The sequence below is a fragment of the Marmota marmota genome, unplaced genomic scaffold, assembly GCF_001458135.2.
Source record: "Marmota marmota marmota unplaced genomic scaffold, marMar, whole genome shotgun sequence".
NCBI lineage: Eukaryota > Metazoa > Chordata > Mammalia > Rodentia > Sciuridae > Marmota > Marmota marmota.
The window spans coordinates 26,189,299-26,215,364 of NW_025999977.1; the positions used below are offsets into that span (position 1 = coordinate 26,189,299).

The 26,066-nt window shown below is 36.2% G+C and overlaps 1 protein-coding gene across 1 annotated transcript in view; it reads left to right on the forward strand.

Moving 5' to 3' along the window:
• The window catches only part of Thada (THADA armadillo repeat containing), a 336,577-nt gene that overhangs the window by 15,044 nt on the left and 295,467 nt on the right, over nt 1-26,066 (forward strand). The window contains 11 exon segments of the mRNA XM_015479728.2: nt 34-128; nt 2,733-2,953; nt 4,341-5,032; nt 6,579-6,730; nt 7,563-7,718; nt 8,498-8,620; nt 12,420-12,543; nt 18,357-18,508; nt 21,683-21,893; nt 24,903-25,038; nt 25,310-25,446. Coding sequence (XP_015335214.2) covers nt 34-128; nt 2,733-2,953; nt 4,341-5,032; nt 6,579-6,730; nt 7,563-7,718; nt 8,498-8,620; nt 12,420-12,543; nt 18,357-18,508; nt 21,683-21,893; nt 24,903-25,038; nt 25,310-25,446 — 2,199 coding nt within the window.

A 26,066-nucleotide genomic window follows, 5' to 3' on the forward strand; every position in this document is an offset into this window, starting at 1 on the left:
TTAATACATGTTGTCTTTTCTTTTGCCAAATAGATGACCTATTACAGACTATTCAGAGTACATCGGGATTAGCTGTTATTCTTTTTATTAAGACAATGTTTCATCCATCTGAAAAGACTCCTGAATTGGTAAGTGCATCCTCTCCTTTTTAGAATTAATTGTATTTTATTGAGAGAGTGGGACTGTGGCTCAGTGGTGGAGCACTTGCTTCGAATGCACTAGACTCTGTCACCTGTTCAATTCCCAACACTGCCAAAAAGAAAAAAAAAAGAAGAATTTGACTTTACTGAGAATTAGAATTTTATTTTTGCAGTGCTGGTAATTGAACTCAGGGCCTGTGTATGCTAAGCAAATGCTCTGCTAATGATCTATATTCCTAGCCCCAAAACAAAACTTAGTTTCTTTTTTTTTTTTTCTTGGTACTAGTGATTGAACCCAAGGGTACCTTAGTGCTGAGCTATAGCCCCAGCTCTTTTTTATTTTGAGTCAGGATCTTGCTGAGTTGTGGGAGCTGGCCTTAAATTTGTGATCCTTCTGCCACAGCTTCCCAGGTTTTGAAATTATAGGCATGTGCTACTGCCTTTGGCTTCCCAATATTTTCTTATTTATACAGTATTTATTTGTTTTCCTTCTGTCATACCCTGAGCCAACCACTTTCCCAGGCTGCCTTTGGAGATATAGGAAAAGGAACATATAGGGCAGATAAGACACGGGAGGAAGAAAGCAAGGTGGAGACTGCTCTTTCACATGGCAAAGAGCATGAGAAAGGTCACTATCTGGCAAAAGAGCCCTATGGCCCCTGAAAGGGCAAAGCCCAGAATGGGGTAGGAGAAAAGCTTTAGAGAAGGGTTTCTCAGATGTCAGTGTCTCTGGTTGTTCAGCATCACTGCAGATAGTGGTTGGCTCAGCAGCTAAGAGATGCTCCTGACCAAGTAGTGGGTGGAGAGGAATTTAGAACAGGCATACATTTTCATGGGGTCAGGAGACATGGCAAGAGAGCTGCTGCCAGTACAGAGAAGACCTCCTAAACATATTTTTAAGGTGAAATAAAAAATGCCATGTGTGGTGGCACATGCCTGTTATCCCAGGGACTTGGGAAGCTGAGATAAGAGGATTGCAAATTTGATGCCAGCCTTTGCAACTTATGAGATCCTCAGCAAATTAGCGAGACCCTGTCTCAAAATAAACATAATGGGCTGGGGTTGTGGCTCAGTGGCAGAGCGTTTGCCTAGCATGTGTGAGGCACTGGGTTCGATTCTCTGCACTATATAAAAATAAATAAACAAAATAAAGTCATTGTGTCTATCTACCACAATGACTTTAGGATTGTGGTAGATAGAAAGAGAGCCCACTACATCTGTACCTTTAATTAGGAAAAACAAAGATACCTGAAGAACTTCTGCTTGTATCCTATTAGTCTGAGCCCTCTCATCTGGCTGCATTTAGTTGTAAAAAAAAAAATTGAGGAAGTGAGTATCTTGCCTTTGGCTGGACATGTTAGATTTGCTATCAACAATAAAGGACAGAATGAATGTTTAGTAGATAATTTGTAGTGTCTCTCATACTTCTTACCCTGGGTCGAATAATCACCATATTATTAGAAGTTAAAATTATTTAAAAAAAATAAAGAAAACAAAAACATAAAGAGAACTGGGCATATACCTCAATGTAAAAGTGCCCCTGAGTTAAATCACCTGTACCAAAATAAAAAATAAACAGAGTGAAATAAAAAATTCTTTTGCATAGACTATCTTTCTGATGACTTTTTTGTTTTATAATAAGAGAACTTGAGAAATTCATCTGTACTAAAAAAGTAACAATTATTATAAATCTATTTTACAATCATCAACATTTTTGGTATATAACCTTTTAATTTCTTTGGAGCTGTTTGTTCAGTTCTATATCTCCTCAGTATCATAAAAAATACTCGTAATACCAAAATTATGCAGAAAATTAATGTTTAGATACATACACAGTACAACCTTATGATAAATAAATATTCTTTTTACTAGAAATAACTCTAAATCATGAACTTTAGGTAGGAATCATACTACAATCAGTTGTTAAGTGAGTTTGATCCATTTGGAAAAGAGTGTGTGCATGTGTGTGTGTGTGCATAAATATATTTGTGTGCACACACACACACACATACACACACATATATTTTTATTGTGTTATGCTGGAGACTAACCTAGGGTCTTTTGACTTCTAAGCATAGGATCTACCACTGGGCTACATCCCCTGCACCTATATGGAAAGCATAATAATTTAGACCACAGTACTTACATTTACTGCTTGTAGTTCTTTTTCTTGCTGTATCTAGAAACTCATTTTGACGTTTTACTTAACTTTTTGCTATATTATGTGTGCAAAAAAATATATGCACACATATACACATACTATTCTATGAGATCACATAGGAATTATCCTTAGATAAAATTGAAAAATTTTTTTTCTCTCATCACCTCTCAAAGTGTTAAACTCATCACCTATAGGTGGTGGTGATGTAGTGTGCTATACCAGTACATTCAAATCAGTAAAATGATTCATATACTTAGTTTTAATATTTTTCCTTTTAATACTAATATAATTTAATGTCTATGGCTATTTTAGGTTTAGTTACTTTTCTAGGGATATTTCAGGAGAAAGCATTTTTTGATTTGTATTTTGAAGTATCTCTTGGAAACTTTTAAACCTTTATATATATTAGTTTTTTTTTTTTTTTCTTCCAGATTAGCAGTTTGCTTCTCCGTTCAGTAGACTGTACCAGCATCCCTGAGTGGTTCATGAACAGCTGCAGGAGCCTCTGTTGTGCTGACATCTCTGTGTCAGCTCTCTTATTCCTGTGTCAGGGGACACTTGCCATGTTGGATTGGCAGGATGGGAGCATGGGCCTGAGTGGAGAGGCCCTGCTTTTGGACACTGTGCATGTTTTGTTCACCTTGAGTTCACAGTGAGTTTTCATGCTGCTGTTTCATATTTTGTTTTCCTTATAAGACATTTAAAAGTTGCAACTGTACCAGTATACTTAGTAATTACATGAAAAGTGCTCAGGATAAATTCTAAATTAAAAGTAGAATATGTGTAGGGAATGAAATGGACGTGAAAGAGAAGATGGGGTGAAGGGAAAGAGTTATATATAGGGAGTATTGGTACCAGTTAACCTGTAATTAATTTCTAAAATTAATTTGAACATTCAGTTTCTCTGTTACCATTTTTGGTGGGGGGGTGATGGTAGTACTGGATATTGAGCCCAGTCACTCCACCACTGACCTACATCCCCAGTCCTTTTTATTTTTATTTTGAGACAGTGTCTTGCTAAGTTGCTGAGGCTGGTCTTGAACTTGTGATCCTCCTGCATTAGACTCTGAAGTTGGTGGAATTATACGTGTGTGCCACCATGCCTGGCTACGCTCTCATTTTCTAAAAACTATAAAAATTTGGGACTGTGAGACTGCAGCTCAGTGGTAGAGCACTTATCATGTGTAGGTTTAATTTCCAGCACTAAAATGCCTACAAAAAACAAAAAACTAAAAATTTTTATATGTACAGTGCTAGAGAATTGATGAAGAATTTCAGCATGGATAATCTAATGTGACTTTCATATGTTTGATAGAAAGAATAAGAAATCTAATTTGTTGATTGGTTAAAGTAAAGCTTAGAAGAGTAAATGCTTTCTTAAGTATGTTGCTAATAAGAAACCCAAGCCAGCAACTGTATAAGGTCTTCTGACTTCACAGTGATACACTCTGTGTTTTTCTTTTGTGTGTGTTTTTGCCATAGTGGATGAAAATGCTCATGTGCTTAAAATGTCAAAACTATAGATATGGCTTGATAATAATGAGCATGTGGATAGCAGAAGAAAATGATCATGTTTTAAAATAACTGCTTACATAGCTATAATCTACATATTATACAAGTCACACATTTAAAGTGTGTGACTTTTAGTATATTCAGATTTGTGCAACCATCACTGCAGCCAACTTTAGAATATTTTCATTGCCCTAAACCCCATTTACCCTAACTTTCCCCAGCCTGAGGCCCTTATATTTTAAAACACTTTTGAAACTGTCATCGCTATGAAGATAGCCAGTGATTCAGTCACCTCCAGTAGTTTCCAGTAATTCATTTTGGATTATTTTTTAGAAGGTGAAAAGATTCATACACAAATTTGAGATCTGTTTTGGCTTTGTAACTTTTTTTAATTGTAAATTTAATAATAACTATTTTTTCTGTTTATTCTTTGTATTTAAAATTTTAAATGGTTAAATGCTTATAAAATGAAATGACTTTTATGTGCCATTTTACAATAATATGGTTCATGTTTCATTTTTCTTCAGGATAAAGGAATCAACACTGGAAATGTTTCTATCTAGAAACTTTGCATCTTGGACAAATTCAGCCATACATATCCTTGAATCAAGTTCCCCAAGCCTGAAGGACAGTCTGAATGGGAATTCAGGCATAGTTGGGAGACTTTTGGAATATGTCTATACACACTGGGAACATCCGTTGGATGCTCTAAGACACCAAACCAAAATCATATTCAGAAATCTTCTCCAAATGCACCAACTAACTTTAGAAGGGGCAGACTCAGTCACTGATCCTTTCTTTTTGGAATTGACTAAGAGTATTCTGCTATTGGAATGGCATATTAAAGGAAAGTACATATGCCTGGGGTGTTTGGTAGAGTGCATAGGAATTGAACATATTTTGGCAATAGACAAAACTATTCCATCTCAAATCTTAGAGGTGATGGGGGACCAATCATTGGTACCTTATGCAAGTGACCTCTTGGAAACAATGTTTAAAAATCATAGAAGTCATTTGAAATCCCGGACTGTTGACAGCACTTGGATTGACCAGTGGCATGAGACTTGGGTTTCTCCTCTCCTTTCTATATTATGTGAAGGAAGCCTGGATCAAAAATCTTATGTGATTGATTATTATTTGCCAAAATTATTGAATTACAGCCCTGAAAGCTTAAAGTACATGGTAAAGATTCTTCAGACTTCTATTGATGCCAAAACTGGTAAGAAAAATATGTTTTTGTCTTAGTTATTTTTATTATGATGCTTAAATATAGGCACCTTGGCAGATGTTGACCATATTCCAATTTAAATATTACCACTTTATGAACAGTATAGGAGAGCTATTTTAGGTTGAGATGAGTATTGCTGTACAATGCTGAATGGAGTTTTTTGACTTAAGTCATTTGTACAAATTAAGGAGTTATTCTAGATACAGAAACCGGATAAGTTTCCTTAATTATAAGGTTTTAATTTATTTTGCCAAGTTTTTTCTTGTTATTGGAATAAAAATATGTGTTCTTTATATAATTTGCTTATTTAAGTGATTGAGACAGTAATTAAAAATTGTTTTAGGCAAGTTGAAAGACAGGTACATTGGCAGAAGCAGTTTTTGTCTCTGGGAGAGAGACAATATTTGGAGTCATAACCTAAAGAAAGAGCTATTTGTAGTCCTTTAAAATAGGGGTAAATATTCCGTCAAAACTCAGACACTGAAGGAAATACTGCAATAAAGCATATTTCAGTAAATAATATGGAAAATGATGATCATGGTTCATTATACAAATCTTAAAATTATGATACTCTAACAGCATATCCTGCATAATTTAAACAGTATTTTCAACTAAAAGTTAAAGACTTTTGATTTCTGCATATAAAAATAAGCCATTATTTGTAATTTAAAAAATTTTTTGGAATGGGGTCTCACATGTTGCTCAGGCTGGCCTTGATCTCCTAGGCTCAAGCCATCATGCTTCCTCAATCTTCCCAAATAGCTGGGACCCTAGGTGTGTGCCACTGTGCCTGGCTTCCTTTAGGTCTAAGCTTTTTTTTTTTTTTTTTTTTTTTTTTCCCCCTTTTTGGTACTGGGGATCAAACCCAGGGCCTTGTGCATTTGTTTATAATTTTTAACAACAGTTCTCCTTGCCTTTTTGAGAAAAACCCTCTGAATCTGTTCTGAAACAAGGTTGTCTTTATTTTGATATCAAGGTACGCCAGAACTTGCTGTCCCCTTAGTAATGGCCAGTGTCTTAACCCCTGATACCAATAGGTTCTTTGTGATTTTCCTTTTATCTTTATTAGTGAGAAACAGTAAATCTGAAATATGCAGAGAAGGTCAGTGTTTGCTTTTAAAGACACAATGACCTTCAGTCACTGAAGGTTTTTCCTATTTTTGGCAGAAAATTGTTTTAGTTTGTTATTGTATTTCACTTTTTTCCCCTGACTTATTTCCTGGTTCACTTTCTAAGTATCAGGGAAAAAGTAAAAATATTAGCAAAAAAGTTATAATTTCTTTATGTTAACAGTATGAAAATTATGCTTACTTTGAAATTATTGACACAAGAGCAATTAAATAATTTTAAAATAAGGATTACTTTAGGAACTTTAATTCATGTTAGAATTTATGTAAAATTTGATTTTTATTTCTGAAAACAACTTTAATTGGAAACATGAACATTAACAACTGAAAATTGCAGTAGTCATTGCATAACACTGTCGTAGTCTTTGTTAGTGTGCTTTTGGGACAAGAGCAATCTCTTCCATCCTTAGGGTCTTGTGATAGCAGAGGGGCTTTGGGAGCTTTGATGGCATGCTTGCGAACAGCTAGAGCTCACGGACATCTGCAGTCTGCTACTGATGCCTGGAAGAACCTTGTGTCTAGTGCAAGAGTGAAGCAAGGTTTAATTCATCAGCACTGCCAAGTAAGTAAACAAAATACCTGGGGATTTGTACAGGACCCTGATTCTTTCAGTCCCAATATAGAGGCTCTTACATTGTGCGTAGCACTGTTTTAGGGAGTCTATAATGAGGATGAACAGAAAGTGAAAAGTGTCATCCTTGTACTCCAGCTACCTAGTTGAGAGACAAGAAAGCCTTGTGAAATCTGAGAAAATAACGTAGATTCAAATATGCCTTATGCATGAGGACTTATCTAGGAGGCTCAGAAGAGACTAATCAGAGGTGGCTGATAAGAAAAGTGAAATATTGGAGCAGAACGACAGATAGACAAGACCTGGAGGAGAATTAAGGATGTTGTCTGGCAGAAGGAGACTGTTTTGTCTATTTTATAGACAGCTCCAATGCCAGGCTGATGACTTCATTACTTCCCAGTCACCAGTTAAGTGAAGTCTTTCAGCCACAGCCACTCTGTCTTCAGCAAGGAAGTGGCATTGATGGAAACAGAGATGAGTTTCCAGAGTGAGAGCAAAAACAAACCAGGAGACTAGTTAGAAGTGCATGACAGTAGTGTGAGTGTGAGGTAAGGCGGTCCTGGGGTAAAGTGGTCACTGAGACAGAAAGTATGGAGCTGAGCATTACCATGGAATAAAACTGGAGATTGTTGATTTTTATGTATCTCCAATTCATACAATAAGATAAATTAATAGAAAAGAGCTACAGGATTTTTGCAAGTTACATATGGTTAAATTTAGTTTTATTTTTGTTGATGGCCTGTGCAAATAATTAGACATTTCAAGTGGTTTAGGCTTTGCTTATCTCAATGAAAAATTAACATTTCATTACTTGGTATTTTAGGTACGGATAGATACATTAGGCTTGCTTTGTGAAAGTAATCGGAGCACAGAAATTGTTTCCACAGAAGAAATGGAGTGGATTCAATTCTTTATCACATACAATCTTAACAGCCAGTCTCCAGGAGTGCGGCAGCAGATTTGTTCTCTTCTTAAAAAGGTAGAATTGAGCATTAGAAAGTGGTGAACTTTGCTCTGGATATTGTTTTGAGGAAGAGCCCAGATTTGGGAGAGTGTGGGAATGATCATGGGATTGGACTACCTCTTCTTGGTCCTTCTGTGACTTGCTCTGTGATATTGTAAAGCTTACATGTGGTATTAAAATCTAGAGTAAAAAGACCATTCATTTTGGGGTAGCAAAACTGGATTTTTTTTTTTTTAAGCCTTTTATTTACTTTTATGTGGTGCTGAGGATTGAACTAAATGCCTCACACGTCTAGGCAAGTGCTATACCACTGAGCTACAACCCCAACCCCTTGTCCTCTTTTTTTGATAGGAAAAATATCTAGCGTTTGGGCTCTTGGAATGTAAGGTGGTTTTAAGAAAACTTTGGTAAATGGAGGAAGGAAGCATTTGCATTTTTATAGTTCTCTAAGCACCTCACAAAATGGTCATTTTTGAATAATTGAATTTGAATTCATCACACAACACATCCATGGGGTGAAGAATTGGTATAGAAATGAGTATATAGTCTTTAGATTCATGTTGACTTAAAGGAAAATGTAAGAACTGTGGTTTAATGGCTATATTCTAGTTGCACTAATACTGATTTTAGTTTTAAAATGTAAATGTTAATTTTTTGTCAAAAAGAAATACTGTAGATTTTGAGAGTTTAAAAACCAGTAGTCTGTTTGCCTTAGATGTTCCCTTCCAGGGCTGACAGTTTAGTTTAATGTGTGGTTCACAGATGCTTTTTATTTTTATTTTTTGTCTCCAAAGTTGTTTTGTAGGATACAGGAAAGTTCCCAAGTACTTTACAAATTGCAGCAAAGTAAATCCAAACATGAACCAGAGAATGAGTTAGCCAAAGAAGAGCCTTCTGTTTCCTTACAATTGTATAAGGTAGGTGTTATCTTTCCAGACCTAGAGTTTTAAGAAACCTAAAATAATTGTATATAAGCATTAGAGGGAAACAGATGGAAGTCTCTTGGTGAATTGTGTTCCTGTGCTTTTTCCTTCAAGCTGGGTGTTACATATTTCTTCTGGTGCTTTGGTACTCCAGGAAAGGTAGCACATGACTTGGGGACCAGGCTGCACATGAGGACTGCTAGAGGATGACATTAATGGGCTCACCTCAGTAAGGCTCACCTTACAGCTTATGTGGGCCAGGTGAAATTAGTACTTTAACAAGCAGGTAATTGCTGGCTGTGGACTTCTCCAGGCCTCCCCAGGGTAGGAGGCTACTGTGGCTGAGCCTTCTTCCTCTTGAGGCTGACATGACATTCAGTAGCTTGACGTTACTGACCCCTTTCCCATAGTTCAGCAGTGGAAGGAGGTTGTGTCTATTTGTTCGAATGAGCTTGGAGAGTAGAGCTGGTTCAGGGCATAGCGTTAATGGGAAGGATGGAGTCCCAAGTACAACAGCTCTGGTCTGGACCAGGGCTCAATTTGACAATCTTCAATTTATTTTCAGCAGAATATTCTATTCTACTGAAAATCTAGCCTTTCAGAAGCAGACCCTTATTTTCTCCTAAGGTTAAAATCAAAGACAGAGCTAATAAGAAAAAACAATGGTGGTGGGAGAGAGGGTAGACCTCATCTGTTTCTGTTTTAGTTTGTTTAGGGGAACAGGTGTAATAAATTAATGATACATTTGAACTATGGCATACCCTCTACCTACTCTAAGCATTAGTATGGATGGTCTTGGTTTTTAATTTTACATTTAAAAGATAAAAACCCATTCAATGAAGGCTTTTCTCATATAAAGGCTGAAATCAGCTTCATCATCTTAAAATCCCAACAGCAAAGATTAGAAAGTCATAGCTTGAACATTAAGGATGTAGGATGAGTCCCACTTCTGCTGTTACTAGCTGAGTGCCTTGAGTCTCTTCCACTGTAATTGGGATTAGTAACTCCTCTGAAAAGGTTGGTTTTGAGGACTAAGTGAGAAAGCCCTTTTTAAACTATAAATCACTCTAAAAAGCCTCAGTGGGAGTCATTAAAAATGACTTAGAGTATATGTGGAGCCCTGCCGTGCGTGTGACAGTTTTTGGTTAGCTTCTCAGAATTGCTAGATTTAAGAAAACACATCTCTTTTGCTTCTTTCCACAAGGGTTAAAATGACATTTGTGAAATCTCAAGTATGTAAAACATACAACTTGTTTTTTGGATTGAGCTTCTGAAATTTAATGTATTCACGGTTTCTTGGTTTGAGCTTAAGGATATGTATTTTCTGAACATTGGTTCTTAGAGACTTAATCTGAGTCAATCTTGTGGTTATGATCTTTTCTCCTGACTGGTAGTCACCTGTGGCTTCTAGAGGCTGTGGCCATGGCACTATGTTGTCATCATCCTCATAACAATGGCTGTTGTACACAAAGTGCTGGGGAGGACAGGACGCTATTAGTTGAAAAAATGCCTTCTAGGCTAATGGAGATGATTTCATACCTTAATAATTAGTATTAATAACTAAATTTTCAATGTTGATGGACCTTTATATTTATTTATTTATGTGCAGTGCTGAGAATTGAATCTAGTGCCTCACACGTGCCAGGCAAGCGCTTTATCACTGAGCTACAACTCCAGCCCCTAGAGTACTTTTAATTTTATAAAATGCTTTATATCCATTTTCTCATTTCATCTTTAATAAAAAAGGCTGTGGGGTAAGCATTATCCCTATTTAATAAGTGAGAAAACTGAAACTCAGTAAAGTTCAGTAACCTGCCCAATATCCCTCAACCAGTGAGTGAGTAGAGCTAGGGCCCAAATCAGATCTGCTTTTTTAAAAAAAATATTTATTCTTAAGTTTTAGGTGGACACAATATCATTATTTAACACTTTTGTGGTGCTGAGGATTGAACCCAATGCCTCGTGCATGCTAGGCAAGTGCTCTACCACTGAGCCACAACCCCAGCCCCTCAGATCTGCTTTTGACTGAAACATCTCAGTAGTTTTTTCCATGAGACTAGCTTAAGTGAAGGTATGGCGGTGAAAAAAGAGGGAGAACTTGAGGAATGGTGAATTCTCTGGTGTAAATGACTTAAGATTTGGAGGAATGGAGGAGTTGAGTAATGGGGAATGAGTTTAGAAAATCAAGTTGAGTGTAGAGAATTTTCCATGGCAGGCCAAGGTGTTTGGAAGCCTCACTTGGAAGCATTAAAAGAGACTAGGGCATATATTGAGCTCCACCTGAAATGTAGGATGCTGTGCTCAGGACCAGGGATCCTAGTGTATATGTGGTCTCTGTCTTCATTATGGTTACAGTATGATTGAGGGAAAGAACTGTATCTAAAAATGTAAATGACAATACATTTAGGGTAAGGTAACTCTTAAAAGACGAGTTTGTGGTTCTTTAATGTGAAGGCTGTTTTACTTAAAGTTAGTTTAACTAGGATATTTTTTGGTAAGCACCCTACTCCTTTGAAACCCAGAATAATTAATAGGCGAGTAAACAGGGCTCGTGAGGGCCTAAAGGATAAATTCTTGAGGTTGTATGCTCACCAGAAAAATGCAGGGATTTTTGCATTCTTGACTCTTTGTCTTGAACCATTTGGAACCAGGGCTGCCTGTGTGCTGCTCAGGGTGGCGTAGTAACAGGATGCTTGAGACTCATAGTCATTCTTTATAATTTTTCTCTTTATCTTATATAGAAACTATTATCATTATTATTTTAATTAGAGAAAAAGACTTTATCCTGGACTAAGTATTTTCCACTTTGCTTTTTCAAAATTGCATTTTATTATAAGCTTTCATTTTTAATCATTTGTATAAACAGAATAGTAGAGCAGGAGTCTTAAAGGGCCAGGCAGAAGAAGACAATGGAATAGTTGGATCTTTGAATGAATTATATTATAGCCAAACTTATCAAGTAGTCTATATTGGGAATTTCTTTGTTTATTTTAAAACATTAAAAAGTATTCATACCTTCGACACCTGAATGCCTCTGGTTAGGAAAATCAATATTTATACAGCTCTGTCACAAATCAAGAGCTCAACAGATCTTGCTTTCACCAAAAAATATGTTTTTACTTGTCTGAGCTATAATAGGAATTGTATTTCTTGTTGACTCTGCTAAGATAGGTTCATTAAATCATGTTATAGCTTATGATCATAGGTATTGTCTCAGTCTGTTTTGTTTTGCTATAACATACTACTTGTGGCTGGATACTTGAGAAAGAAAAGAGGTTGGTGGCTGGAAGGTTCAAACATCTCACAGTAATGACATCCGGCAAGGACTCTTTGTGTCACAATATGGCAGAAAGCTTGCACAGAGTAGAAGCAACACGTGTGTGAAAGAGTGAAATCAAGAGAGCAAGCCAAGAAAGTTGAATTTGTATATAACAAACTCATTCTCATAGAAACTAATTTAGTCCCAACAAGACTTGACTCATTCTTGGGAGAGAGCTTTAATCCATTCAGTAGAGTGGAGCCCTGAGTAGGCCTTGCCTCTTGGGGGTTCTGCCATCTCAACATCACCACATTTGGGGCTTTGCTTGAAGCACATGAACCTTTGGGTGACAAGCTGTATCCAAACCATAGTTTGTGCCAAGCTGAATTATCAAGAGACGTGAACAACCAGTATTAGTTTTAGAAATTTTAATTAAAAATGAAAGAAACACCCACTCTTGAAGGTGATACTTAAAGATAACCTATTGTGAGTTAACTCAGTTATGCTTACTGTAAATTTTTTTTTTTTTTTTAGAATTTCATGTCATCCATTTGCAACAGTCTTTTTGAAGCATTATTTCCTGGATCATCCTACTCAACTAGATTTTCAGCTTTAACCATTTTAGGTTCAATAGCTGAAGTTTTTCCTGTCTCAGAAGGTAAGTTTTCAGTTATGTTTGGGAAAGGTTTTCTTTTAAGACACATACTTTTCAACATTTTTTTCTTAAAGTTTCAGTTTATTGTCTTGTCTTTAGATTCCTTTGTACTATATAGTTCTTATGTGTATAAGATCAAATTTGCCAGTAAAGGACAGAAGGGAAAGAAACTATGTCTCCTTTCCATTGATCATTATTTGCCAACTCCATACTACAATTTTCTGTGCTTATTATGAGAAGAGGGAAGTGTTTTACCTCCCTCATTTTTTTTTAAGACAGGGCCCCAATCTATTCCTCCCACCCTCCCACCTCAGTATTGGTAATTGAACCTGTGGCCTCACATTGTTCTTTCTGTTTTAAAAATTAGAATAATAATCGTTCCTTCTGTATTTAATATTCCTTAGTGAGTCTTTGTGGTTAAAATGTGGTTTCCCCTATATGCTATCTGTTTCATATGCCTCAATCTGGTTTCGGAAAGACATTATGAGGATGTCATTGCCAGGCATTCTGGTTTAGTGATATTCTGTTTTCCTTCTGTGGGGTACGCAAAAGGATAAGCACTTAGCTTCCCTCTTTGAATCATTTTATTTCCTTTTTGACAAGAAATGATTCTTTGTCCCTGTACATGAGTGTAATGTATAATTTAATATGGGTTTCTTCTTTTTTTTAATTTCGTACTGGGAATTAAACCCATGGGTGCTTGACTACTGAGCCACATCCCCACCCGCCTTTTTATATTTTATTTAGAGGCAGGGTCTCCCTCAGTGGTTAGGACTTTGCTAAGTTGCTAAGGCTGGCTATGAACTTGTAATCCTCCTGCCTCAGGCTTCCAAGCTGCTAGGATTATAGGCATGTCCACACACCCGGCTTAATGTGGATATCTTGCTTGCTCTGAGCCTTCCTTGACTCTGGTCAAGTAGGAAAATACCCTTCTCAGCTGCTCTTTAGCCAGGGAATGGTCAGAAGACTGGAGAATGTCACATTGTATCTGTTTTTTTTTTTTTCTCTTTTTCTAAAAAATTATTAGGCAAAGTATTTTTTTTTTAAATGGGAATGTGAGTTATTTGCTGTTAATACATGTTTGCTTCATTTGAAGGACATAAATTTTTCTCCAGTTTTTATTAAAAAAAAAAAATCATCCCAGCAGCAAAGTTTTAGTAGTAGTTTAATGAATAGCCATGTACCTTCTACCCTAAATTCATTTGTTTTTAATATTTTGTCATGTTTACTTTATTTGTTATCTCTGCTCAGTTTTCTAACCATCATATAATGATCAAATTCAGGAAATTTAATGTTGTTAAGTGCTATTATCTAATATGTAGTCCATGTTCAAGTTTTGCCAGTTGTCTCAACAAATAGCCTATTATAGGAAAAACAAATTTTCCATGATCTGGGAAGCAGCCCTAGCTCACACATTGCGTTTCAGTCTTAAGCGTCTCTTTATTTTATTTTATTTTTTTATTTTATTTTTTTTTTAATTCTTAACAAAATTTTATTTAAAAAATTTCCATTGTATTCATTCCAAAGCAGGCAAATAATATATTGACTATCCAGGTAATGACCATTAAGTTTCATAAATGATTAATTTATGACCAGTTCTATTTTTGGATAACTTTTTTTTTGTGGGGGGGGGTACCAGGGATTGAACTCAGGGGCACTCATCCACTGAGCCATATTCCCAGCCCTGTTTTGTATTTCATTTAGAGACAGGGTCTCACTGAGTTGCTTAGCACTTCACTTTTGCTGAGGCTGGCTTTGAACTCATGATCCTCCTGCCTTAGCCTCCGTAAGGGCTGGGATTTCAGTAGTGCACCACTGTGTCCAGCCCAGATAACTCTTCTTATTTCCCCTACCCCTGTTTATTTTGAAGCAAATCCTAGACATTTTATATCACTAATATAGTTCATATGTAAATATTTCAGGATGTATTTACAGAAGACACAGTGTATGCTATCAAAATGTAGTCACAATACTCACAATAATACATAATAATACCCCCAAAATCTGACAGAAATTTCATAATGTCAGATCTCCACCTAGTCTTCGTGTTTCCTTTATTGTGTTAGGAAGGCTCCCTCACCTACGTGCTTTCTCTTTTTACCCCGTTTACTTTTTAAAAAAATGATTCAGGATCTGAAAAATGTTATAGAATGAGATTGGTTAAATACTTTCTAAGTATTTTAGTGAATTAAGCGTCTCTTTACCCTCCTCTGATCTGTAAAGTTTCTTATCTAATGCCATTGACATTTTGGAAGATCATGTCTCAGTTGAGTGTTGTCTCATTGTTTTCTGATGATTTGATTCAAGTTATGCATTTTGGGCAGGAATATTACATAGTTGATACAATGTTCTCAGGTCATCCTAGCAGGAGATATGTGAAATTGGCTCATTCCATTATTCACAGTGATAAACACCTCACTTAGGTAGGGATGATAGGCTGAGAAAAGGTCCCCCAAAGCATCTATGTCAAATCCTTAGAACCTGTGAATGTGAACCTTACATGGAAAAGGGGCTTTTGTACAGATGTAATTAAGTTAAGGATATTGTGATAATTTATTATCTGGGTGGGCTGCACATGCCATCAAAAGTTTTCTCTTAAGAAAGATGCAGAGAAAGATATGGCACACTGAAGAGCAGGCAGGGTGACAGTGGAGGTGGAGGTTGTGGTGAGGTAGCTACAAACCATAGAATGCAGGCAGCTACCACAAGCTAGAGGAGGCTCCTTTAGAGCCTGTGGAGTGAGTGTGGCCCTGTTGACTCTTTGGCTTTGGACTTCAGGCTCCCAGTACTATGAGAGAATGGATTTCTGTAAATTTGTTACAGTATCCACAGAAAATGAATACTAGGGTACCCATTAGTTCAGGGAATTTCAGCAGTGCTACAACTGAATTTCAGGTTTATCTGAGAGTGATCAATTACTTTACACATTTAACAAAATTTTTTTTTTTGCATGTTTAATGTATTTATACTAAATCTAAGTATATGGGGAAAATACTAGACTGTATTAGATATGTATTTTTCTGTCAGGAGAAAAATTTAATACATTTAAGTATACTTTGAAAATGAACAACTTAAGTTATCTTCCTAATGGAAGATGGAAAGTTTCTTATATGGAAACTTTATTTTATATCTATATGTATCTTATTTTTTAAAAAATATTTTTTGTTTTAGTTGTAGATGGACACAGTACCTTTATTTTATTTATTTATTTTTATGTGGTGCTGAGGATTGAATCCAGTGCCTTGCAAGTGCAAGGCAAGCACTCTACCACTGAGCTACAACTCCAGCCCTATATGTATCTTATTATATACTTATATATATAATATATATAATTAGGCTGTTTCTGATGTCATAATGTCATATATTAATTAAACAACGTGGGGATAATGCAAATGTAGCAAGCCATACTACCTCCATAACTTTTAAAGAAGGCTGAAGAGCCATGACTTTGAAATATAGGATGGAAAATGCAAATTCATCATTTATCTTCATCACAAGAGCTTTAATGTGGGGGTTTTACATTATTGTATAGAAGAACTATGATTTGGTAATAGTCAAAATGATTTCTGCCTTTCCTCAATTGTATTCTAGACCATGAAGAATAGTCCACATGCATTAAGTAGAATTAAATGTCACAATATTCAAGGTGAGAAATTGAATTCTACAATTAGATTAAGAGGATTTGTTCCAGAAGTATTAATTTAGTGCTTATTATATGTCAAACAGCTAAGGATAATGGAGTGTATGAAAGCAAGTGCTTCCTTTTTTGGAGTTTGTATGTTAGTGAAGTGAGACGGACAGTAATTAACAATATGTAGAAATTCAGATGGAGATGAGTTCTATGAAAAAAACATTTCAGGAAGACAAGTGGGAGATAGAGAGTTCCAGGGACAGTGGAGAATGCTAGCACTTTCATATAGTAGTATAAGAGAAAACTTCAGATTTGAATGTCTCTTACCCAATTGGTCAAAGAAAAAAAATCATGAAGCAAGTTAGAAAATACTTTGAGATCAAAGTAAGCGAAAACACGACATACCCAAACTTATGGAATATAGCAAAAGCTGTGCTCATAAGGAAATATGTACCTGTAAATTCCTACATTAAAAAGTAAGAAAGGTCTCAAGTCAGTAACCTAACTGATGCCTCAAGAAATTACAAGAACAAACTTAACCTCAAACAAGGAGAAGGAAGGAAATAGTAAAGATTAGAACAGAGATAGATAAAATGCAGAATAGAAAAACAATAGAGAATCAACAAAACCAGAAGTTAGCTTGTTTTTTTTTCAAAGATCAACAAAATTGACAAAATTTTTAGCTAGGCTGGACTAAGAAAAAACAAAAAAGTTGCAAATAACTAAAATCAGCAATGAAAGTAGAGACATTTCGGGCTGGGGATATAGCTCAGTTAGTAGAGTGCTTGCCTTGTATACACAAGGCCCTGGGTTCAATCCCCAGCACCACAAAAAAAAAAAAAAAAAAAGAAGGGACATTTCTACACTTACAGAAATTAAAGGATAATAAGTCAATACAATGAACAATCTCCTGGAATGAGCAGGTGACTAGAAACATAAAAAATACTGACTTGGGAAGAAATAGTAATTTGAACAAACCTGTGACAAGAGATTGAAATAGTTAATCAGAAGCCTATCAGCCCATGACTAGAGTAACACCACATCATGTACAACCACAAGAATGGGAAGATATACTCCATGTATGTATGATATGTCAAAATACATGCTACTGTCATGTGTAACTAAAAAGAACAACAACCACAAAAAGCCTGCCAGCAAAGGGGCTTCCCTGGTGAATTCTACCAAACATTTATAACACCAGTCCCTCCTAGCCTCTCACAAAATTAGAGAGGGATCACCTCCTAACTCATTCTGTGAGGCTCTCTTTACCCTGATACCAAAGCCAAACAAAGATACTGAAAGAAAACTGCAGACCAATATCCCTGTGAATACAGAAGAAAAATTCTCAGCAAAACACTACGAAACACAACAGTGTATTAAAAATATTGTATACTATGACCAAGTGGAATTTATCCCAGGAATATGGGGGGGGGGTGAATATAAAAATAATAAGACATAAGAATATGCCCTATTAAAATAAACCTCAAATAAAGATAAACATAAAAATAACATTATTCTGTGTCATTTCATTCTAAAATACAGTAGGACTTTGGATTCTAGGTCAAGTTTTTTAAAAATTAAAAAATGTTTTATTGGTGCATATTATTTATGCAGAATGATGGATTTCATTGTGGCATACTAGATCAAGAAGTTTTATGAAGATTTTTCAAAAGATATGTTCCTAATTTATTTGGTTTTATTTATTTTTTAAAAATTACTTAGGAATCTTTTATATGATACCTTTTGAAAAAGAATGAAATTGTTTTAAATTTCTTTATAAAGCTTATTTCCTACTTGGAAATTTTTTATTATTTTGTCATATGAAGAAATAAATTAATGGAAAAGTCTTTTTATGCTAGTCTGGCAAAGTATGAAGTAAAGTAGTATCATGAGTGAAGTATGAAGTGTGGATTTTTGAACTAATTTTCTATAAATTTGATAACTTCAGAAGGTTGTTTTCCTTTTTCTTAAATTCATTTTAACTTTTTAAAAAATTTAAAATTTTTTTTTAAATATTTTAATATTTTTTAGTTTTTGGCAGACACAACATCTTAGTTTGTATGTGGTGCTGAGGATCGAACCCGGGGCCGCACGCATGCCAGGCGAGCGTGCTACCACTTGAGCCACATCCCCAGCCCCTTAAATTTAAATTTTAAATTCATTTTAACTTTTTTTTTTTTTTCAGGTAGAGGCCAAACAGTGTATCAGCTGAGCCATGATATTGATGTTGATCGTTTCCAAATACTAATAGAATGTTTTACCAGTACTTTTGAAGACGTGAAAACTTTAGCATTTGATCTTCTGATGAAATTATCAATAGCAGCTGTACAATTTCAGGTATTTGGACTTTTCCTATGGAAATATAAATATGATATAGGCATGAAAATGTACTATTTTAGCATAGATAACACAGTCTGAGAATTATCTTGATTCTTTGTGTCTGTCCTCTTATGTCTTTTGACTGTTTCTTTTAGTCATTTATGTCTCTGTTGTTGTGGGGTAGAAATATTGCAAAAGAGAAAGTCCAAATCAGTGAGCCTGGTTTCTTCTTCTTTTTCTTTTTAAATTGCTTTGTTCAAAGGGGTAGTATAGGAAGCAGTAGGATTTATTATTTATAAGATTACTAGTAGATTTCAGTTAACGATAGTCTCCCCAGTTCACGTGGCCACGTAATATTTGATCAAAACACATCACTTACAGTAATTTGAGTTTTCTAAGTTAATCTTCCTGTTCCTGGGAAGCTGAATGTACATAGGGTAGAGAACATGCTTCTGGTCTTCCAATAAGCAATAGCTAAACAGAGACTGAAACTCAAAAAGAGTATTTGAGGTTAGCAACTATTCTCTCCCAAGTGTTCTGCTCTGACTCTGGCCTCAGCCCTAGCCTCCGCCTAGCTCAAGCCCCTGCTCTTCCTGTCTTGGAGTAGGAGCCAAATATGGGCTTCAGAGTGAAGGCAGTGAAGGCACAGCATGGGGTGGGTCTGCAGGAACCCCCTCACTACGCTTTTCACTTTGTACTTGGGATGTATTCTGGGGCTGTCTGCTGGGGTCATCAGCAGAGTACTGGCTCTAGAGTTTTGCTATAGCTCTCTGTTAGAGTGCTGTAGAGATCAAGATTGCCTGCTGCTGAGCTCTGCATGGTCAGGGCCTTAGGCTGTATTTAGGGCTTGCCAGCTTGTAGGTGTAGTGGTATTCTGTAGGAGCACATACCAGAGAGCAAAGTGTTTGTTTCTGTGGCTTTTATGGCATTGCAAGATCTCAGGGTATCTTTTCTGATTTGGATCCAAATTGGAAATTGCTCTCCAGTGTCTACCTGTGCCTGTGATCTTCCAGGTGCCCTGGTGAGCAGGAGGTTCTTTGGTGCTTAGTTTGCTAACTCTTGTACCCTATAGAGTTTTAATATAAGAGACTCTTCCTCTATTAGCTCCTACTCCCTTACCATTCATTACTTGTAGCCTTATATCACATATAAGGCTATGCCTCCTTTCTGGCAAATATTTTGAGAGTTTTTGGAGTGAAGAAGGTATATTGTAGCACATCTGTAAAAGACCTGATTCTTAGATAAGCAGGGCCTTTAGGGAGCCTCTATATCTCTAATTTGGTAAAAACGCACTTGGTTATAAAGACACTAATGTAAAATTCAGAAAATTTGGTGCCACACGTGACTTGCTGTAGGTTTTTGCTTATTCTCTCTGGTCTGGCTTGCATGTTGGTAAACTGGTCATTTGAATAGGTGTGCAAGATTTTTAAAAATGTTAACTAAGTATCCTATATTTAATACATATTTGTGATGACATATCTTTCTAAATATGTCTTTACCACTCACTTGGTTTACTGCCCTTCTTTCTGTGGAGCGTAGGTCTTTATGTTGTATTTTGATTGATCTAAGATGGTAGAGCAAAGATATTTAGATTTCAAAGTCTATTTATTCTTTTTTTTTTCCACTAATTGCTTAATAATACCATTCAAGGCCTTACTGAATATATTTTATTTATATTTATTTAAATTTGAGTTGTTTTTTTTTTTTTTTTAGGAAGTATTGGTGACTGAACCCAGGGGTGCTCTACCACTGAGCTAATCCCTAGCCCTTTTATTTATTCAGAGACAGGGTTTTATTAAGTTGCCCAGGCTGGCTTCAAACCTGTGCTCCTCCTGCCTCAGCTTCCTGAGTTTCTAGAATTACAGGCGTGCACTACTACACCTGGCTGGCCACTATTTTTAAGTTTAGGTCATAGAAAATTAAACATATTGGGCTGGGGATGTGGCTCAAGTGGTAGCGCGCTCGCCTGGCATGCGTGCGGCCCGCGTTCGATCCTCAGCACCACATACAAACAAAGATGTTGTGTCCGCCAAAAACTAAAAAAAAAAATAAATATTAAAAAAAAAAAAAGAAAATTAAACATATCAAATGACAAAGAACTTAAACTGGTAATCAAATCAGCACATTAGATATCTACTATTTTGAAATTATAAGACATCTTTAAATATCTATAATAAGCCTAAAAATTAAGGTTATAAAATTTTTCCCCATGTACTAGACAATTATGGAATAATCCTAGTAGAATCAGAATAGTATTGAGAATTCAACCCCTGATTTCTAGAGTGGTGAGCACATGGCCTGTCAGCTGTTGAATTAGAACTGGGACCCATGACTCCTGTTGTCCATCCAGGGCCTTCCATGACTATTGCAGTGAACCATTCTTTGTTCTGGCTTCTTTAGGATAGACTATGTGAGTGGATATTTATAGGAGATCTAGGTGTGGGAGCTCAGATGCAGATTTCTGAGGCTGATCTGATTACTTAATTTCCCACTTTTATATGTGGAATTTCACAATGAATAATCTCCCTATGGCTTTGTAATTTTCTGCATTGAACTACCTCTATGGGAAAGGGGACGGAGAAGAAGGGCAGCATATAATTTGGCCAGGTAAAACATAAACTGTGAGGAAAAAGATTACATTTTATAGAAACAACAAAGGTGATTTGACTGTAGCCGTAGTGAATTTCTATAGGAAAAAGTACACTTTTGCTGAAGAAAGACTTCAGTTTTAAAAAAATGATAGCTGCTGGGCATGGTGGCACATGCTTGTAATCCCAGCCACTCAAGAGGCTGAGGCAGGAGGATCACAAGTTCAAAGCCAGCCTCAGTAAAAGTGAGGTGCTAAGCAACTCAATGAGATCCTGTCTCTAAATAAAATACAAAATAGGGCTGGGCATGTGCCTCAGTGGTTGAGTGCCTTTGATTTCAATCCCTAGTACCTTAATAAATAAATAAATGAATGATAGCTTGTAGTGTTGAATTTTCCAATTGAAAGCATTTTAAGCATCTTAATCTCTGAACTAATAATAATTATCATCAATTGCTATAAGAAAAACTAACATATTCAGGGAGAAAATAAATTAATCTTCATATTGAGTTAGTTATATGGTAGGCTGTGGTTTTAATTATGTGTTATTCCATCAAATCTTGGAACTCTTCCGTGGCAGTGACTGAGACTGTACTTCATTCCAGGATTCTGAGAAACTGCAAGGCTTATTCCAGGCAGCTCTGGAGCTCAGCACAAGCACGAAACCCTATGACTGCGTAACAGCCTCCTACCTGCTGAGCTTTTTAATCTGGCAGGATGCTCTGCCCTGGTCCCTTTCTGTGGCTACACCCCAGCAGGACGCATGTGGTGATGGAGAAAAATCTGCTGCCGTGGTGGAAAGGAACACATTGATGGGTTTGTATTGAGGAAATGACCTTTTGCTCCTTTTTTTGTTGTTGTAATCAAAACCATTATCTTATTCTCTCACCATTCATTGGTTAGACTATCTCATGGTTAAACATTTACTCATGTTATTTTTTTTTATAATTTTTTAAACATTTATTTTTTAGATGTAGGTGGACACAATACCTTTATTTTATTTTTATGTAGTGCTAAGGCTTGAACCCAGTGCCTCACGCATACTAGGCAAGTGCTCTGCCTCTGAGCCACAACCCCAGCCTTACTTGTGGTTTTTTTATTTAAGAGTTTACCAGCATATAAGTGCCTGCAGTTCTTTTTTGTGAATAAACAGTGAACTCAGCTATAATATTTGTTTCTAAACAGAGAATTTTTGTTCATTAATAAAGTACTTTTTTAAAAAAATATTTTTTACATGTTGATGAACCTTTATTTTATTCATTTATATATATGCAGTGCTGAGAATCGAACCCAGTGCCTCACACATGCTAGGCAAGCACTCTGCCTCTGAGCCACAACCCCAGCCCTAATAAAGTACTTTTTAAAAGAGAACCTGTTTCTCTATCGAATGTCTACTCTTTTATTCTGCAGAAATTTTACCACATTATAGACAGATCAGCTTCATTATTTCTATACAGAGCAGAGTTCCCTTATCTGTAGGAGTTTATGTTCTGATTGACTGTCGTGCTCCCTTCCCTTTTATATTTTTATATAGCCTGTTCTAAAATCTTGGGTCTGAAATGGGTTAGATCTAGTGGTTTTCAGCAAATATTTGTTTGGGATTTATAGTCTTAATTTTATGCTAGTAAATCTTTATTTTGGAATTGTAGTGGGTATATGAATAGATACTTTTTTTTTTTTTTTAGTACCAGGGATTGAACCAGGTTAAGCACTTTAACCACTGAGTCCCCTTTTATATTTCATTAGAGACAGGATCTTTACTGAGTTGCTGAGGCTGGGTTTGAGCTCACCATCCCTCCTGTTCCGCCTGCTGAGTTGCTGGGATTATAGGCATGGGCCACAGTGCCTGGCTAGATACAAATTTTGCAACCCAGATATAGGTCAGATATAGAAAGAAAGTTGCAAATTATTTTTCTCAAGATGATAAAAAAGGCCATGATGAAACCTGTAGTGGGAGAAAAGTAGGAGGTATAGGTAGTTCAGGTGGGAACGTGACCTTTAAGTCCGCAGAGAGATGACAGAATCATAGAAGACGATATTTGCCCACTTTAGTTGCTTCAGGGCTAGGTTCAAAAGGAGACCCTGGTCGGAAGAGGACTGCAATTGGGGTATGCTGGGGAGCGCATGCGTCACAGAAAATCTTTTAAGATATTTTATTTTTTAAAATATTTATTTTTCAGTTGTAGTTGGACACAATACCTTTATTTTGTTTTGTTTACTTATTTTTATGTGGTGCTGAGAATCGAACCCAGGGCCCTGCATGTGCTAGGCAAGCGCTCTACCGCTGAGCCACAATCCCAGCCTAAGATATTTTAGAACTTCATTTCAGACATGCAAAGAACACTTGAGTAAATAAGGTTTAAGTAACAGAAATAGAAAAGCTTCATAAATTTTGTTCTCTAGTTAGGTGATGACAGCTTAAGAAGTAGAAGAAGGGCTAGAGGTGAAGCTCAGTGGTAGAGCATGTGCTTAGCCTGCCTAAGGCCAGGTTTGATCTCAGAATAACAAAACAAAACAAAATAACAATAGTAAAAAACCTCCCCAAACAAAATCAAAACAAACAAAAAAACAACTCCTCAGTTTTCTTAGCTGGATGCAGTGACCCATACCTGGGATCCCAGCTTCTCTGGAGGCTGAGGCAGGAGGATCCCTGCCTTGAGCAACATAGGGAGACACCCGTCTCCTAAAAAGAAAAAAAAAAAGAAGAAGACTCTTCTTAATTCTACTTAATCTTTCATTTTGTTTTCCTTTTTAATTTTACCACCAATGTATGGTCATAAATTTGGTTTCACATAATTTTGAAAGCATTGTATATGTTGTACAGATTTACCACAATTTAATAATCTATTGTCCTGTTTCAGAGAAGCAACAAATGAGCATAACACATTGGTTGAATCATCATGATAGCAATCTAAGTCTTCATATTTCCCATAGTACCTAAAATAAAAGTAGAAATACTATATGTATGTTGGGGGTTAGGAGTAGGGACACAAACATTTATTCCTTAACAGACAAATACCTAGAGAAATGAAAACATGCCCAAATAAAAATTGTACAGGAATGTTCATAGCAGAATTATTTATAGTAGCCAAAAAGTAGAAATAATTCACATGTCTATCAACTGATAAATGGATAAATAAAAATGTATGGCCATACAGTGAACTATTATGCATCCATATGAAATAAAGAATGAAGCATCTGTATATGTGGCAGCATGAACATGGAAAATGTTATGCTAAGTGAAAGATGCCAATTACGGAAGACCTTTTATTGTGTAATTCCACTTATGTGGTATGCCCAGAATAGCAAAATCTATAGGAACAAAAAGTAGGTTATGATTGCTGAGGGCAGAGGAAGGATAGAGGTGCAGGGAGGAAGAAACTGCAAATAGGTAAAGGTCTTTGGGTGGACAAAGAAAATGTTCTAGAATGTGGTATATGCCTATATCTCTGACTATACTAAAAACCATTGACTGTATGCTTTAAATGTGTGAATTGCATGGTGTGTGAAATATGTGTCACCAAAGCTGTTATTAAAAGTTATCTCTTGACCAATTAGCACATGCCACACGGACCTGGGCTTTGATACCCCAGCTAGAGGAGGTTCAGAGTGAATGCATAATGAATCCAGGCAATTAGGGAAGACACTCAGTTCTTTAACTAGTATCTTTAACTAGAAATGGGCAGTGGGCCAGATAACCTTGAAAAATCTCTTTCTGGTTCAAGTATGAAGTTCAGTTGAGTGTTTTTGTGGGAACTGTTTTGCTGTCCATAAATTTATAAATGTGTTTTAAAATGGGTATTGTTTTCTCTTTGCTTTTTCTAGTTATCAAGTGCTTGATGGAAAATCTTGAGGAAGAGGTAGCTCAAGCTGAAAATTCCTTGCTTCAGGCAGCGGCATCGTTCCCAATGTATGGGCGAGTTCACTGTATAACAGGAGCCCTGCAGAAGTTACCTCTAAAGTAAGAACATCCACAGCTGCCTCTCCTCTCAGAAGCACACTTAGGCCCCAGCTTTCGCCTCTTATCAGTGTGTCCTGGGAATGGAATGTAGTCTGCTGCCTTGAAGAGAATAGAAAATTAGACTTATAAATCTGTTTATACTTTTTTGTGTTTCAAGTATTTCATGTATTAACACAATTACATTCTTTAAACTCCTTTTATGTATTAATTTCCATTATTAATATATATTTTTTTGCTTTTGGTATAAGTGTCCCTAATGTCCTTGTTGCAGCAGCCTGCAGTTGGTGAGTGAGTGGAGACTTTTGGTGGAGAAGCTCCTATCCATGTCCTACAGGCTTTCTGCTGTGGTGTCTCCGGTCATTCAGAGCTCCTCCCCTGAGGGCCTCATCCCCATGGACACTGATTCAGGTCAGCAGACAAAGAGAGCTATAGTGCTGTTGTTTGATTATTATATCATCTGTCTCTCTTCTTTGGTAATCATATCTTTGGAGAGATATAAAAGCTAAGTTGAGAAAATAAGAAAGGCCTGTAGAAGAAGATAAATAGTAAATATTTGTTGATTATGAATATATCAGTGAATGAACAATTACTGAAAGGATAGGAGCCAAGCTTAGTGTCTGGGAGGTCCTACTGTGGCATGCATGGGTACTTGAACAAGTCCAAAAAGATTGGCTATTAAAGATGTGCACAAACATAAAGTGTACCTTTAAAATGAAGTAAATTTATATTTCAGGTTAAAGTTTGTGAATGCATTTTGTAATGCAGATGAGAGCCTTTTATTAGGAAGAGTCTGAGTATATTATGAACACATGCTGTCCATACAATGAAATACCTTGGGATGATATTTAAAGTGGCCTGGAGCAGTGTGTTTTACATAGAAAATGTTGGCTTTTTTAAAAAATAATAATAAGTTGGATAATATGTTGGTTCATGATGCTAAGACACATTTATTTAGGTTAATGTTTTAGCTTTCTTTCTTTGTACATGAAAAAAAAAGTAGTCTTTTTTTTTTTTTTTTTTTTAACTTT